General features: G+C 36.7%; 1 protein-coding gene across 1 annotated transcript; it reads right to left on the bottom strand.

Annotated features, from left to right (window-relative positions):
• On the bottom strand, positions 1-10,016 carry dusp4 (dual specificity phosphatase 4). Its single transcript, XM_088628842.1, has 4 exons — positions 9,445-10,016; positions 7,353-7,489; positions 5,967-6,186; positions 1-3,400 (listed from the first exon to the last, which is right to left on the bottom strand). The coding sequence occupies exons 1-4, from the start codon at positions 9,818-9,820 to the stop codon at positions 3,027-3,029; spliced, it is 1,107 nt and encodes a 368-aa protein (XP_088484968.1). The 5' UTR covers positions 9,821-10,016; the 3' UTR covers positions 1-3,026.
• Between the last annotated feature and the right edge of the window lie 6,954 nt (positions 10,017-16,970).

Here is a 16,970-nt window from a genome sequence, read left to right as displayed (position 1 = left end):
TGGGGGGAAGTGAAAACTGTATTGATACAAATAATATTGCCATGAGAAGTCTGACAATAACTAAAATTTCACTACAGACAAGTATAAAGTATTGCATTGTTCTGTAATTATTAACAATTGTACATCTTGTTTTATCATTGAGACTAAAACACTTAACAAATGGGTGTAAAAAAGTTGTCTATTCTTCTTAATAGAAATGACAATCACGCAGTGCAAATTAAACATACATTTTACTACAGTATTGCATCACTTTAAAAGTGCTCTAAAAAAGGTGCCCACATTCTTGACAAAGTAACCTCCTCTGTGTTTTAGCATCAATGACCAGGAGCTTTTCCTTGATCCAGAGGCAAAAGACACACCATTGACAACGATTCATCATTTTTTGGCTAATATTTACAAGTCCTCCCAGGCTCTGTAGTCATTCTGTTCATTGCAAGGCAATGACTAGTGCATTTTAGTTATTAAACAGTTTTTGTACAGAGCTGTGTCTCTTTAAAAATCTAAAAGATCCATCTCAGGAATAGATATCACTCTCTGTGTCACTTATCTCCTCTCTAAACCATTTTAATACTTCTGAAGCTGATTTGAATGTGATGAATGGTCCTCTGTTTTTAGGGATTACCTTATTTGTCTGAATGGCAAATGTTCCATATGAAATAGATTCATAGACAGCACTGTGCATTTTTGTTTTCCAGACACAAGACAAAACCTCCTACCTCTACTGAGCTTCCTGGGCAAACCCCCATCACATTTTGTAGCTACTATGGATAGCATTGACCTCAGTTCAGATTCTTTTTTTAGGTGCGAAAAGAGATTAGGTATGAGCCACGCTATCACTTTAATTTTGAATCGTTGCCCGGGAAATGATCCTACCGGGAATGTTGCCATTTACATGGACTGAAGCGAATGAAAACAAAGTCACCCAACCACCAACCTTGGCTTCCAGTTTTGCTTTCTTCCTTCCTATACTGAGATTGTAGAAACCCACCCGGACAACATATTTTTCTCTCTTATAGATCTGGTAAAATGTCATATTTGTATGACAAATTTGAGCAGAAGAATGAGGATGTTTTTACCCCAAAAAAAGTTTGTCAAGCATTTTCTACCCAGTACTTTTACCTTTGAACGTTGTCGTAAGCATGTATTACCCTTAAAAAGGCTACAGGATACAAGGTTATGTTAGTTGAAATGTGAGGCCCAATAAAACAACAGTCAAATACGACATTGTTTGGGCTCTCCATGCCATTCAATTCACAACTCCGAGATTTGTCACTATCCCATGAATTGCGCTTGTGCCACCCTTGTTTTGTTTTTTTTTATACAGATTTTTGCAAGAAAAGATATGAAATACAAGATTCCAGAAAGAGCCCTGCAGGTTATCTGTGCAAATTCAAAAGGATTTTGTACCCAAAGTTATACATCACGTACAAGTATTTGTTATTGTTTTTGGGAGGGAGTCTTCACTTGCTTGCATTTTAAAAAAATACTAGTAGTATGTTTTTGTTTAGAGTGGTACGATTTGTTTGAGATACAAAAAGACCGTGGTTCTCCAAATAGTCTAACATCATTTTAAACACAGCTATTGCAACCACTGCAGTGTCAGTTGGACCAGTAAAAGTTCTTGATCAGTCTTGTTAAAAACCTTAATAAGGCTGAAAGCAAAAGTCTTCAAGTCTCTTTACTTCATATATGAGGTATGAAAAAACATTTGACACATTAGAAAACACTTGGAAAAGTACACCTCTCGTGTTCTGTCATGACTGGGGAAAAAACAATGTATTTTTTTTTGTTTTGGGGGAAAAAGGTTTTAAAACAAAGTAGAAAATCTTCATTAAAGTCTGTATTGCAGTTCAGAAAGTTTCAAATGCGACTTTGTTTTGTGTGAGGGCTCAATGCATGGGGCACTGTTATGTTCTTGTATTTATCAATGGCAACCTGATTAAAACATCTCAAAATACAGAACTGGCCCTAGGAACTCTTTAGGTACCTTCTTAAACAAGGCACTGACAGGAGATAAAAACATTTCACACAGGGCCAGACAATTTTAGGAAGCACTGTAGTTTTTTTTTCTGTGCTGCTATTAGATTTCCATTGAAAACCATTGGTGTGCACAGCATTCTGTATTTTAGAGAGATGGCACACTTCTTACTCTGTATTTGGCACCAACTAGTGACATTAAATTTCTCACCGTCATCAAAATTCACCAGTGCAAAGAGCCAATACTTAATTTTCTTTCCAGTTTCAATATTCAATGAAAAGCAAATGAAAGAAGCGGTTTGCACAAAACCTGTCAGGCTTGGTTTTAATTGTGTGCTACATAAAGTGTGCTTGACTGCTTGAACTTTTTTTTCTTTATGCTGTTTTATAAAGCAAAGTTTCATTCTGAAGTTATTTTCATTAGAGACTCCAAAATCCAGTACTTTGTATAAACACATGGAAATAATGGCACGTCTTTGGTATTGAAAAGGAAGTACAATTAATTAGTTAAATGAGGATGTTACCATTTTACTTTTCTGAGGAGTGTGAAAAGTCCTTTTAAATGAAATGTGTGATTAATAGTTAGTCTGCTTTTAAAAATAAATTAACGCTTTCTTTAATAAATTATATGTGTCCCTTCGATTTGGAACTGGAAAGAAATAAAATTACATTTTTTTCTTCACTTTGTGTTTTTTAAATGCATTTGGCCCACAATAAGTGACCATCTTCCATGTAAAATAAATACATAAAGTTCAGAAGCAGAGAATGGCTTGAACACCAAGTCAAAGACAAAATGCCAGGTTCACGCAAGTGGATACCGTCAAACTTCATGTAGCACTTCCCCTTTCTCAAGCTGACTAGAATGACTGGTCCTCAGTTTCCTAGGATCTTTGCCCACCTCCTTCCAATGAAGGATGCTTGACCGCAGACTCAGCAGTCAGACGCGGTCACTCTGCTCGTCGTCACACGCAGCTCAAACATTCCACAGTCCTGGAGGCCTAGTTCTTTGAGTCTTTGGCGGGTCAAGCAACACTTGTTCTTATTCCCCATCAGCAGCTGGGGGAGGTGGTGATGGGGCTCTGTAAGTACGTGAGGCTGCTGGCCTGGGTGTGCACTGCCACTGATACAGGGAAGCTGAAGACGAACGGAGAGGTGGGAGTTGAGGATTTGCCCCTGCCCGCCGAGGGGCTGGCCGCCTCCACGGAGCAGGAGGTGGCGAGGACCTGCGACTCGAACTGCAGCAGCTGCCCCATGAAGCTGAAGTTGGGTGAGATGATGCTGCGCCGCTGCTTGACAAACTCAAAGGCCTCCTCCAGCTTGACGCGTTTCTTCTTCATCAGGTATGCCAGGCAGATGGTGGCAGAGCGTGAGATCCCTGCCTGGCAGTGCACAAGCACCCGCCCATTGGAGTCTTTCACAGAGTCTGTGGGGAAATAAACAGGACATGCCAATCAGCATTACCAGGTAGTCTATCCATCCATTTTCTAACTGCTTTATCCAATATAGGGTTGAGAGGGTGGCGATCTGGAACTGAATTCAAGGCAGCAATGCTAACAAACTGTGCCACCATGCTGCCCCAAATTTGTGCAGTTTATGTTAATTGTGATGTGGACAATTCCAATCCTGAACAACTGCACTGTCATCTGCTATTCTTATCTATCTGAGATCATAGTCACTCTATTGAACTGATTATTGAGATTTCTGTTGAAATTAACAATTGTTTTTAAAGGCTTTATGAAATATTATCTGAAAACTGTAGAAGCTGTGTGCCTGAAGTGCGACAGTATGGTTTCTTTGGAATGTGGTGGATGATGTTTGGCAGAAGAACTATGAAAAACATTGTCTTGCACAATTGTATGTCCTGTGATTATTTAAGTGTGTTTCTTCTTGTCCAGTGACTCAGTATACTGGTCTTGATACATTAAATTGCAAAAGTGAAGACTTTTGTACAGGTCAGAAACTCTCCAGGCAGGAGTGCCAAACTCCTAGAAAAAATCAGTAAATTAACTGTATTTCTTAGTATTTCTTAACCTTCAGTAAATTGCTGGAACAACTGAACAACAGGTCAATTGATTCTCTCAATAGATCACAATGGGAACCAGTAAAATCCCTGAAGGATGATTCAGTGAAGAAAAGGCTGTTTTTATTTTATTTTAATCAGTGACCATTATTTTCTTATAAGACCCAGAGGCAGAAAGTGATGGGAAACTAAGTTCTTTATAGATGGGACTTATTTGATTCTCTGATTTAGGTTTTACAATTCATAATAGTAGAATTAAGCTGCAACTGGAAGAAAACATTTCACTTAATTTTCAGTAGTGCTCATATATTTTTAATGCTGCAGTTTTACTTCATAATCTAAAACTCACATTCACAGATATATTGATTGAATTTGTATTATTTTTTAAATTTATAATTTAAAAAATAAAATATAAAAATAAGGAAAACATCTATTTCCCATGTTGACAGGTAACACTCACAAAAATGACTAATCAATTTAGTTGGAAAAGCTGAATAGTAAATTTAACAGTGCTGCTCATATGACCTGGCACTCAACGTAACCTAGAAATGACCATACAATTGATATGCACACCTCTGGGGGCAGCAGGCAGTAAAGCAGGCAGTTTCTTCACAGCTAGCCCTGTAGTTTGTACTTATTGTACCAGGGCATCTATACAAAATATATAAATCACAATTTGGAGAGTAGTGCAATAATTGTGAGCATGATCTATGTAAATATAGTACCACAATCTTGAAACATTGCTCAAATAACGTATTATTTTGATTAATATATATTAGGTATTGTACAATACCAGTTTTTGACAGGTCAAACTTCACACGGCAAACAAAACAGGGCTGAAATCAATCTTTCCTATCTAAGTGACAAAAGATCCAATTTGTAATCACAGCTAAACACTGCACTATCATACACAATGCCCCAGCTAATAAATAAATTAGCACATGCCATGTATTGGAGGAGTGCGAGACCTCAGTCTTTCTTCTGATATGAGGAGGTGTAAATTGAGCAGGCTGTGTCGAGAGAGAATGCTAACAGCATGAGGCAGTAGTCTTTGTGAGCTTCCCTTTCTTGACTGTGTATCAGTGTGTAAAAAAAAAAGAAATGCTGTAAAATGAAGCATACACGTACCCTGTGGGATTTTTTTGTAGTTTGATTCCTCCTCCCCCCCCCAACGTCCTAGTCTCTGACACAGTATATGAAATCGTCAGTAAATCCAGTGTGAAAAACAGAGGGAGGGGACGAGGGGGGATGAGTCATCCCAAGTCCCTCAACTGCATTCTGACGTCCATGGAGGACTACTAACGTGGCTTGTGGTGCCTTCTAATGCACCAGTTCAGTCACGCTTCCTGCAGCACTACAGCCTAGTGTATTCTTCCGATTTTCTGAAGAGAAACTGAGGGTGATTGCTGCCTCTTTGTTGCCGTGTTGCAGGCCTTTCCATTTTGATCTGCAAAACATCTCCTTCACATTTCTAACTAGAGAGTTTGTAAAGCCCATTGCAGCTGTAGAGGCCTATGAATTCCCCCACACAATACATAAACACGAGGTCATTCGGTATGAGGTAGGAAAACATATTTGGAGGGAAACATGCCGATCCTTTGTGGAAAGAGTCTTCCCCAATTAAGCATGTTGCTCTGCATTAATTAGAAATGCCTCATTAATGTCTGTTCTGTTTGGGACCTTCCATTTTCTATATATTTATTTTTATATGGAAATGTTCCCTTATTATTACTTTGAGCCATGCCTTTTAGCAATTTCCATTAAAGCAGCATATTATGTGAACTCTATGAGTATATGTAGAATACGAAAAACTGATCACCTCCTGGTGTTGATTTTACACAATCTATTTTTACAAATCTAACATTATTCTACATTTAACATGTACTGCATCATAGTAGACTTTTACCTACTTCAAAATGTACCTACTGGTAATCAAAAATAACCTTAGTCAAATGAGACCAATACATACCAATATATTCAATGGCTTCTATAAACCAGGAGCTGATATCCTCTTTGTGATTATCTTCCACTGGAATACATTTGTACTGGTACAGCCCTTCAAAGTGGTTCGGACAGTTTGAAGACACGTTTAATAAGGCAGAAATTCCCATTGCATCTAGCATGTCTTTCCTGGAAGCATGGTAGGCACTGCCCAGAAAAAGAAAGGGCAAGATTTCTACTGGGCCACCCTAATGGAAAAAAGACAGAAAAAGTAGTTAAGATAAATGGCTGCACAATGATACAATGCAATCAGATTTTTTATTCAGAATAAAGGTTAAGGGTGGTTTGTAAAATTACATTGTCAATGTCAGGAGGACAATTGGCCCATTTAGATCATTAGCAGCTAATTGAGCCACAGATTTATTTCAGTCATTTCTTGACAGAAGCCAGGGTATCAGCTTTAACAACATGACTGGGTAGCTTGAACCATGCTCCCACAATCCTTTGAGAAAATAAGTGCCTGCTGTTCTGAGCATGAATTGAAGTTAAAATATGTGGAGATGTAATTTGATACTTTTCCAAATCAGACGTTGATATCAAAAGGGATATTGAATGCAACACTACTTGTAGTTATAACCTTAACCACAGTTTAAATTATTTTTTTTAGAAAAAATGGCTAAAAATCCTTTCACATTCTCCTATACGCTCATAAAACACATCACCAAATCTTGTGGTCCTAACCCTGAGCTATAATACAGAGAACAAAGAAGAATAACCCATCTACCCATCTCTTTTGGTAATTTACCATGAACACAAAACGAAATCAGAAAAACAAGACATCTAATGATCTTTGTTCCTGAATAATTCCCCCCTCATCACTCGGATTTTAAAGTTTTCACAGCACAGGGTGAGACTTCATTTTCAACATCAAAAATATGAGCAGGCCCTCAAAGAGTCACCTTCTAAAAACAACGTTTATGTATAACTGTGTTCGCTTCATGATTCTCATCTCTCATTTTCCGATTCATTTCCTATGCAGCAAATAGTAGACCTTAGTATATTGCAAAAGCTTAAACTAGTTCACTCTTTGGATAGCATGATAAGAGTAAAATCAATGCTATCAAATTCCGCAAGTGGTCAGAATGGTAGTAAACATGTAATTATAAAGATTATTTCTATTAAATCAATAAGTTTAAAACACAATTTTGTGTCTACCAACTCACCCTTCCCTGATGCTAAATGCATAAAGAAAAATCGAAGGCCTTTTTATAACCATGCACTGTTATTATCCAACAGAGATAAGGGAAGCGGATGACCTAAATCAAATCAAGGGATATTACGCCTAGATAAAGCAAGTACTGTATTTCTTTAACACCTTCCGGTTATACAACCAGAGGTGATGTTGGGATGTTACCTGGTCATGATGGGGGGTGCCGCAGGAAGTACAATTATTTTCTGTCGCGTCGAGACTTGACTGGGAGGAATTGCTGGAGAGCGTTTTGGTTTTTAAACAGAATTCGGGATACTCGGAGAAGAATTTGTCGTAGCCCCCTAAAAACGCAGAGAGAGAATTGAAAAAAAAGTAAATTTAAGGAAGTTTCGAACACATGCGCCTTATTTGAGAATATTTAACACATTAAAAAAATTACAGTATAGTACTAGAACAGTTAAAATAGGATAGTTTTGTAAGAAAGTTTGGTAAAAAGCTTAATGCAATCGTGAATAAATCTGATAATTGTAACAGTTCAGAAGTGTCTTTAACTATGTTTAAATGTATAATATTGAAGCTCAAGTGCATTTTATTTCAATTGTTCGTGTTACACTAAACGTTATTTTGTGGTCAGGTTGCGTTTCTTTTTTTCTATCTTGAAATCTTGAAATGAAGTTGGATGTAAAAATACGGTTATACTGGCGAGGGTTCAGTAATCTGAGTGTTAATGTTTTCTTCTATAAAATAAATCGTAGTATAAACAGTAACAATCGGCAGTTTTTACAACAAATTACATTGAGTGTCGTGTAGATTTGTATATTTCTATCACTTTGAAATTCTAATTAAGCTGTCCCGTGAATTTGACAGAATTGATTCTAGTTTAAGCGTTTGGTATAGACTAATGTAAATCCTATCTGTAATGAAGAACACAGTACTGTCCGCTTACATCGCAGTAATTGCTAATTCTTAGGTATCCAATGTAAAGGCACTGAGAAATAAGGCGAAGTGCTTAACAACAGTAGGCAAAAATACATGGAATTCCTTGAAATGCTCACTAAACGTAAAAAACAGGCGTATACACATGCTTTTATTCTAGGGATTTTATTGTGACTTTATTTGAGCGAGATATTTCACAAAAATAAAGTATGATATCTCTTTCTTTCTGAAACTACACTTAATTGCTCCACAGCTCCATATCACAATATATAAACTAAGGCGCATTAAAAACGTTTGTTACCAGTTAGGTGCTTTCTAAATGCCTCTCAGTAAAGGACTAGAATCTTTGGTCGTTAACGCGTGATTAGATTCTGTTGTTTTTCTCCAAAATGGGGATCGAATTTATACTGCGTTTACTAACATTTTCTGCCTTTCAATCATTTTGGTAATTGTGCTGTCTTTATCTGGTGACATTGGTTCATTGTTCATTTATTACAATAAAAGCACCGTTTCTGTCACAACACTCAGCACAAAAGACGAGCTTTCAAACATCCCCTCAAACTTAATTATCTTTTTGAATGAAGGCCATGTTGAAGCATAATAATAAAAATGCTTTACTACTGTTGTTTCTCCAGGTCGTTTTTAAGTAGATAACATTGAATTGTGTCCACAATACCATATGGTTTGTAATTTCTGATACATAGTCATAAAACCGCCCTTAAAACCGTTATTTTAGTAACCATTTTGCAGGTAGGTTATTCACTGCTCAATCATTCATTATTATAATAACTCTTATTAATAAAATAAGAGTTAAGATTTCTCCAGATGTCTATTGAAAAATTTACTATAGCATCTCAAAGACTGTACTGTATGAGAGGTTTTTATTTTCTTTAAACAGTGACAACTGCAGTTAGTGAAATACACGCTATAGCTGGTGCTCCCTGTGTTTAAACAATACAGCCAGTTTACGGGTTTCAACATTACATCATCGCTACAGTGCGCACTTAATATTATCGTGCAGAAATACTGTAGTTTGAAGCTCTTGAAACAACTTATCTGATATATACAGTTGGATTAATCCTAATTTGTGTTTTCTGTGAAGTGTTTAACTTATATTTAGCCCTTATAAATTAATATAATTTACCACTGGGGCGAACTGGGTTCATGTCTCTTCGAGTCAGTGATTTCTACTTTGCTAGAAAGACATCGCTACCTAAAGAAATGCAATATGTACGTGAATCACGATTCAATTCACAATAAGTGTTCTGGCAGATCATTTCTATTTATCGAGGTCAACTAAATAATTTGTTCAAGATCAACCTGCATTGAATTGCTGACAGAACACACTTTGCATTTTTACCTTTGAGCAGATAGATTTCAGTCCCATAGGAATCCCTATATAATGCGTTAAGTACCAAAGTAATTGTGCTGTCGTCTTTTATGGAGTCCGCGTGTGGCGTCCGCTCATCATAAAGAATAACGGCGGAGTAGAGTCCGGATTTCAGTCGGGATTTGACCTCCTCATCGCCGGCAAGAATCTGGTCCAAACTGACCGAGCCCTTCGCTCGCCGTCTCACGATGGTGTTACAGCGGATATTTACCGAACCATGGATGTGTCCAGCGCTGTAAGCTAGAAATGATCTGCAGTCCAGCACCAGACATTTCCCCGTGTCGTCCTTCAACAACCTTTTCAAAACATTACAATCCATCTCACAAAGTTCGTCCATCGTGACCATTTCTCTGTTCGATTGCAGTACGAAATATTTTTCTTATTACTATGTCTTGAAGAAAAAAGAAAGAAAAGATGAAAAATGAGACAATCAACAGCAATCCAGTTTATATACACGCAGCCCTTTTGCACTGTTGCTGTACTGTTTTTCTCCAGAGAGGAATACTATCGCAGGCGGTAACCTCTCCTTCCTTTTTATGAATGGAGCTTCAGAAACCAGCCCCAAATAAGGAGAGTGGCGTCACAAGGGCGAAGACGTCATCTACTAGCACCATTCATTAACCCTTCTTTCTTTTCTTTTCATTCATAAAAAAGCAGCACCGCCGGTAATCAATGGAAGGTGTTGGAAATTAAAACAGTGTCAGACGCTGTAAATTAAAAAGGTTCACGACGAAAGCTTTTTTTTGTAATCAATCTAATGTAGTCTACACAAGCCAAAAAGCTTATCGTGAACATTTGAAATAATAAAATGACATGGTCGCTCATTTTTAATTACTGTTTTTTTATTGTGTAGGAAAACAACACTTTCATACAGAGATGCGTGTTAGCAATCATTTGCGTGTAACCGAAGGGAGTATAATTATTTTCTGAGATATATTATGGACAAGACAGCATATTCGCACAACCGCATACCTCCCTACACGTGTTTTCAGCGTATGTGTGACAGGTTTTACAATATGTCCCTATACTGTAAGTGCTTTAAAGTAGGTAAAGGATTATGTCTATGACTGTTCAATGCAGCTAAACTAAATTACTATATTCTACCCACGTAGGCTCAACGCTTGGCAGCACATGTGGCGAAGTGGGGGCTCTTCAGACAGAAGTCCCTCCCCCGCCTCCTTTGTTGAAGACGATTTCAAGCCAAATCTCCGATTTACAACAAATTCTTTGAATTTGGGGGACAGACAGATATCTTTATTTCAATCTAAAGTTGATAATGATTGTGATGCTTTCATCGTTGTGAACTTTCTAATTGCACCTCGATAAGGGCCCCGGATAAGCAAATAAAAATGAATATTATTATGGTGAGATCTGATCACAGTCCGATGTCTAGGAGCAAATGCAGTAACCAGTATGCAAATGTACCTGTATACTGTTTCATTTCTTACATATTTTGTTTGCGCTGGATTTTCGTTGTCCCTTCGTTTGTGCTGACTTTATTATCAATATAATCGTATTCATTTATATTTAATTTATTGAACCTGTGCGATTGTTCCTTCCTTGTTCTTGCACTTAAATACATTTTATTCACTAATTTTATAAATCGCCCTGGATAAAGGCCCCGGATAAGCAAATAGATTATATATTTTATGATGATGTGATCTGTTTTCAGTTCTATGCCTAGGATCGAATACATTAATGCTGCCATGTAGATTAGAGGGAAATTATAAATTTGTAGATGTAGATTTTGCATTTGTGGTTTTTGGTAACTACGTTAAAACATATTGTGATCATTATATTCTCATCGACAGCATTGAAATAGTACATCTCTTATTCGTTCAGTTTATTTTTCCAGTTCAGTTGTGTTTTAGGCCATAAAAAACGCCAGGAGAATACAAGAATACAAGACTTTACATTTGAATGGCAGATTTACTCCTTTATCTTTGTTGAGTCTTTGCTTCTCTGTTATTATCAACTTGCCACTGTTTTCCTGCAGCACACTCCTCGAACGCCACAGTGCACCACAGAATAAGATTCCAAGGGCTCTGCAAAATTACACTTTTCACCTCCATATTCTCGTTGGTAAGCTTTGCTATCCCATCCATCTTGTCTAATAAAGCACATGGACGATTCTTAGGAAGGAACATGGACACCAAATGATGGTACAAAGGCGAATAATCAGACATTTTGTCTTTGGGATAAGACATTATATAGAGACCAAGTTACCTTATTTAGCAAAATCCAAATTAAGAACCATCCGAAAAGCCACACATGAGAGGAGGCCATTTTCAGCTTGTTCTCACTTGGTTTGAGTTCTCTTGTGTTTGTTCTGTGGTTGGGTGTATGAAATACCCTGCAGAAAGGGACAATTAAGAGGAACGAGCCAAACCTAACCTACATGTCGTGGGGAGGTGGGAGGAAACAAGAGCATCTGACAAAAAAAACCTTGCAGACATGGAAATCAAATGCAAACCTCACACCCACGGGCAATCCAAGCTTGCACATGACCCAGGACCGTGGAGACATGGCTCTGTAGCTGCTGTGCAACACCTCACTTCAGGTGTGATTGAATCCAGTTCTCAGAGTTTAAGAATGAGAAGAAAACATTCTAAGTTTATTTGTTTTATGTGAATAAGAAATTTGCAAAGCTTTACCTTTTTATTCAAATAGCAGCATCATTGCCTACAGTTAAAAAAGCTTGTCACATGTAAGCAAATAGGAAAATGAAATACTTCCATGACTTATGTGTTTATGTGTATTGAACATTTACATTTGCTTTTTTTTTTACAGCTGCATATTCCTAAAAGAAGTTTACCCACCCTGTATGAATTGTATAAGCTGGTGTAAGCAGGCATTAAAGCTTTTTAAGAGGTATTCCAAGAATTAAGAGAACTGTAACTAGAAGTCCAGACCAAGCCATCAGTTACATGCCTACCTGTTTATGAATTTTGAGGCTGTCCAGAAGCAGTAATGTACAAAATAAGAATCTCCTCCTCTCAACAAGAGCCAAATAACTGGAAAAACCATGTGGATTACATTTACATTGGTTACATTTACGTTTACTCATGCGCTTTGACCTCGAGCGTCTCTCCCTGTCTGTGTGTCTCATGGAGAGCAAGTTGGGGTATACGAAAAGACAAATTCCTAATACAAGAAATTGTATATGGCTAATAAAGTGATCTTTTCTTATCTTATTTATCAATACGGTTTGGATATGAGATGGGCCAACAGAGAGGTGGCATACTGTTTAGGATAAATGGCAAGAATTCACTTTAGGGTTTGCAAATGACACTTCATAAATACACAATAAAATGCCTCTAATTAAAAAAAACACTAATAATTCATTAATGTATGGATAGTCTTATTATTGTATGTAAATGTACAATGTATCACTTGACTGAGTTAGGTTTTACCAGGTTATAAGTACGCTGTTAATCTGTGTATTTATTGACAGCAATAAAGAATTAAGAAATTCATTTTTTCAGCCCCTAGTCAAAGGCTTACCAATAAAATATTTTTAAAAAAATGTAAAATTGAAGTAAAAAAAATTCAGTGTATGCTTTCAGGCAGTTCAATTGAAACACAATTCGCCAAAATTGTCAATTGGTGATTCATTATAACCAGAGAGCAAAAACATGAGCCATTACAAGGGGTACAAATAATCTTATCTGCTAAAATATTAACTGATTTTTGTTTAAGGGAGTTCTCTCCCCCATAATTTGATTTAAACACAACCAAAAGTATGGAAATACTCTTAATGTTTACAACTTACTCTGGATTACTTTGTAGTTTTTTATAGTAAAAAAAACGTTTAATAATTTTGATGCCCAACAGATTGTATCTTTCTTTGTTAGTTATATAGATTAAGATAGCATAAAACTAACCCTGGCTCCTGTGGATAGAAGTGATTTAGCCAGTTTTCCAGGTTCAACAAAATAACATCCAGTCTTTAAAGTGAACTAAAATGATGAAGTCTCATATCTCATGTGACATGTATAAATTGCTAGTACACAGCAACTGGGTTGATTACAATATGGAATCTAATAAATGTTGTATCCATAGCCCATTTTAGTGAGATGCCAGCTGTGTCAGAGGCTTATTATTGTAAGAGAGATTTGATGTGGTGAAATAGTAGGCTAGAATTCTATTGAGAATTTAGTCAGTTAATTTTGTAATGTATCAAGATACAGGAGATAAAACCCTCACTGGATCTGGCAACTTTATTTGGAATGAAACCTTTAAGCTTAGATGACTTTCAGAACAATAACAATTGTACTGGAATTCCTGAAAGCTCTATGTGGTCTTACACTGTCTCATTAAACATTGTCTTAGTTATTGTAATATAATCAAATATACCCTTTCTGGAATCAGAACAGTATAAGACAGGCAGGGTTATGTGTGATTCCCTTCTCAGCATGCACGGGCCCTGTTCGCAGGTCTCATTGGATTTGCTGATAGTCCTCATTTCCTGCAGAGAGCAGGTGCTAGCACACCTCATGTATATCAATGACCTATGACTGCTGATGAGTTGAACCACTACACTGGGGGCTCAGTGACTGACTCATTTTGTTTCTCTTTTCATTATTAGCACTTAAAATTCACACCACCTATTTCACAATTTTGCGATAAAATGTGGGTGTGATTTCCCTTGTAGAGCAAATGGGTCTCTCTCGAGACAGAAAAATGTCCACTGGTGCACTGTCGTATTAGGGAATGGATTGATCGTGATGAAAGAATTAGTAGCTTAAAAAGTAATGCAAAAAAACTATATATAGGACAACAGAAGTATTTTTTTAAATACAGGTTTTATGTCTAATTATTTTGTCCTAATGTGTCTGTCTGCTGAATTAATTTGGATTTTAAAAATAAGAAAGAAATCTGACACACTGGTAGTGATATTTTTTATATTTTGTCAATAGATCGGAATAAGACATTTAAGGCAGATCTGTGTCCATATGGAGAAGATATGTCAAGCAGTTTGCAAAATCCATTGCTTTTTAAGACAAATGTTGTTATTCTTTCCATGGTACAATCTTACTGGGCTATAACAAGGTTACTGGTCAGAGGAAGAGTGTTGAATGGTTACATAAAGCCGAGAATGCATGTCCCTTCTCAGAAGAGGGGTTGAACTGAATTAAAGGGTGGTGATGTTCAGAACTCTGCTCTGAACTTGTTAACTGAGCTCAGAGGCATATAATTTGCATAATTTAACAGAAGCTCTTCTGGCATATGAGACTATTTGCATAGTGTTTAACATGGGCAGGGTATAGTGAAATGCTGAAGAAAAGATATCTTAATAGAAACTGACTCACAGCAGCAATGAACCAAGATCTTTTTTTGTGTGTGTGAAGTCACTGTCTTTAAAATGGCCTCAATACTAACCCATGTGGAGTAGAAACTCAGTATAAATATTTATTTCCCCGATTAATTCATGATGCATAATAATAACAGATATATTAAAATATATAAAAAATTGGGAGCTAAAAGGACTTTCTTTTTATGAAGCCTTAATGAAAGAATCAGGCAATTCTTGAATGTGTATTTTCTACTATTGCTTGTGACAAATGTCTCATTCTGAACAGCTTTATTGGCTGAAGTGAAAATGAACTTAGTGAATGCCTTTTAAGGTTTTAAATAGTTGTATCAGGTCCTGTCATAGTCTCTCCAGTCATGACTAAAAAGGTTCAGTTCTTTCAGCCTGTCAGAGTAGGACATTCCTTCAAGTCCCAGAGTAAACTGGGAAAGAGGTGGTTACACTTCTTTGGCTGATTCCACGGTAGCAGTAGCCATTCTATAACAAGGTGAACAAAATTGAAAATTGTATGTAATATTCAGAATGAGGATTAACTCATTTTTATACATGAGTGTTATATAATTTTAATGTAGGATTCCCTTTTTTAAAGGGACAGATGAACTAAACTGCCTCCTCATATCTGTAACCTTTCTTACTTTCTTAAATTCTTTTTTAACTATATTTTCGGACATTTTGTTTTCCTTTTTGTTGCTTCCCCACAGAATTCCAAAGATGTAAATGATGTATAAACACACGCACCTCTGTCTTTTTCATAAGCTCAGTGTTTTCCATTTTGTATATAAAGTTTAACTAGCTGCATGCAAAACCCTGCCCTTGTCTACATTAAATGCCACCTGCCAGGTGTTTCCCTTGTCTTGAATTTGATCTAAATCTTTTTGAATTTCGGTTGTTGCTTCTACAGTTTTGGATAATCCTCTTGGGTTTGGATCATTTGCAAACTTATCTAGTTCACTAACTGTACTGGAATCCAGATCCTTGATATAAACTAGTCAAAGCCTGTGATACCACCACTGATCCTTGTGGTAATCCAGGAATTTGGAGCATTCCCCCATTTCATGTCCGCTGTTTATTTCTTTTCATCAAGATATTTTCAATCCCAATAAAATACACTATTTTGGGGTGTTGGAGAAAATGAAATAGAGCTTGCTCCTCAAATATGTCACATGGGTCTGAAAGAGAAAGTGTTTATGTTTCAGAATGCAATCAGATATTTGGTAAGCAAGTTGTGCAAGGAGGATTCTCAATTTCACAATGGATAAAGTGTGTGGTGGCGTCATGTCTTTATTATATTAAAGAGCTTTACATTAATTTAATTCAGCAGGCAGTTACTTGTTTTGATCCTTAACAGTATATGTAGAGCATACTGCTATGCAATAAATGCAATTAACCTCACAATACGGTACCAGTATACCGTCTCTATGCAAACCATAAAAGCATTTTCATTTAACATCCAATCAGCATTCATTGGCATAATTCATAGAGACGTCTGCTACCCTTCCAATGTGCATTAAAGACAAGATGATAATGTGAAGCTTCTGCTTTTGACACCGATTGGCACAAAGACAAAAATGATGGCAGTTCTGAGTCCATGAACATATGCATCTTCTTAGGGTTAGGAGTAGGTTGCTTCTCACATCACTATCAAGAGACAGAACAGGCTTCCAATTCGGTGTTCAATAGGATCTCTGTAAATGCAAATACCGTACTTAAAAGAAATGGGTTTCATTTTGTATTGTTTAAATAGTTTTTTAAGGTTTTTTTGGTACATTTGTGTGCTTGAGCTGACATCTTTTAATGTCTCTTCTTATAGCACTTTAAACTCTTGATACACTTTAAAATCCTCTTGGTTACAATATTGTACAGGATTAAGATGTATAGAATGAGACCTTCATGTAGCTCTTTCCAGCACTGAACCAAATGTAACAGTTACAGTACATAGAAACAAGTTCACAATTTTGCATTGAAACTCTAGACACAGCAGTTTGACACAAGTCAAGTAAGTCTCATCAGAACCGTAGTCTATGTTTCAGTTCAAAATCTTTGTTACTTCTTGCAACATTAATGGTGATTATCTTAATATATTTTGGTGTTCCACTAGAGGTTTAGTACAGGATGCGCGTGCATAAAGATGAAAAGCACTGGTCTGGTCTGTGTATCTATGTTTAATACACAAACAGAATGC

This window comes from Lepisosteus platostomus, chromosome 4, assembly GCF_059453375.1.
Source record: "Lepisosteus platostomus isolate fLepPlt1 chromosome 4, fLepPlt1.hap1, whole genome shotgun sequence".
Taxonomy (NCBI): Eukaryota; Metazoa; Chordata; class Actinopteri; order Semionotiformes; family Lepisosteidae; genus Lepisosteus; species Lepisosteus platostomus.
Note: the sequence above shows the minus strand (reverse complement) of the source record. Positions and strands in the feature narration are given on the sequence as shown.

What these genes read in the sequence shown, in the direction of transcription:
- dusp4 (XM_088628842.1), bottom strand. Translation starts at nt 9,820, where the DNA reads ATGGTCACGATGGACGAACTTTGTGAGATGGATTGTAATGTTTTGAAA. An exon ending in TGAAATCTATCTGCTCAAAG is followed by an intron (nt 7,490 to 9,444) that starts GTAAAAATGCAA and finishes CTGCGTTTTTAG; the next exon opens with GGGGCTACGACAAATTCTTC. An exon ending in GCACCCCCCATCATGACCAG is followed by an intron (nt 6,187 to 7,352) that starts GTAACATCCCAA and finishes TTTTTCCATTAG; the next exon opens with GGTGGCCCAGTAGAAATCTT.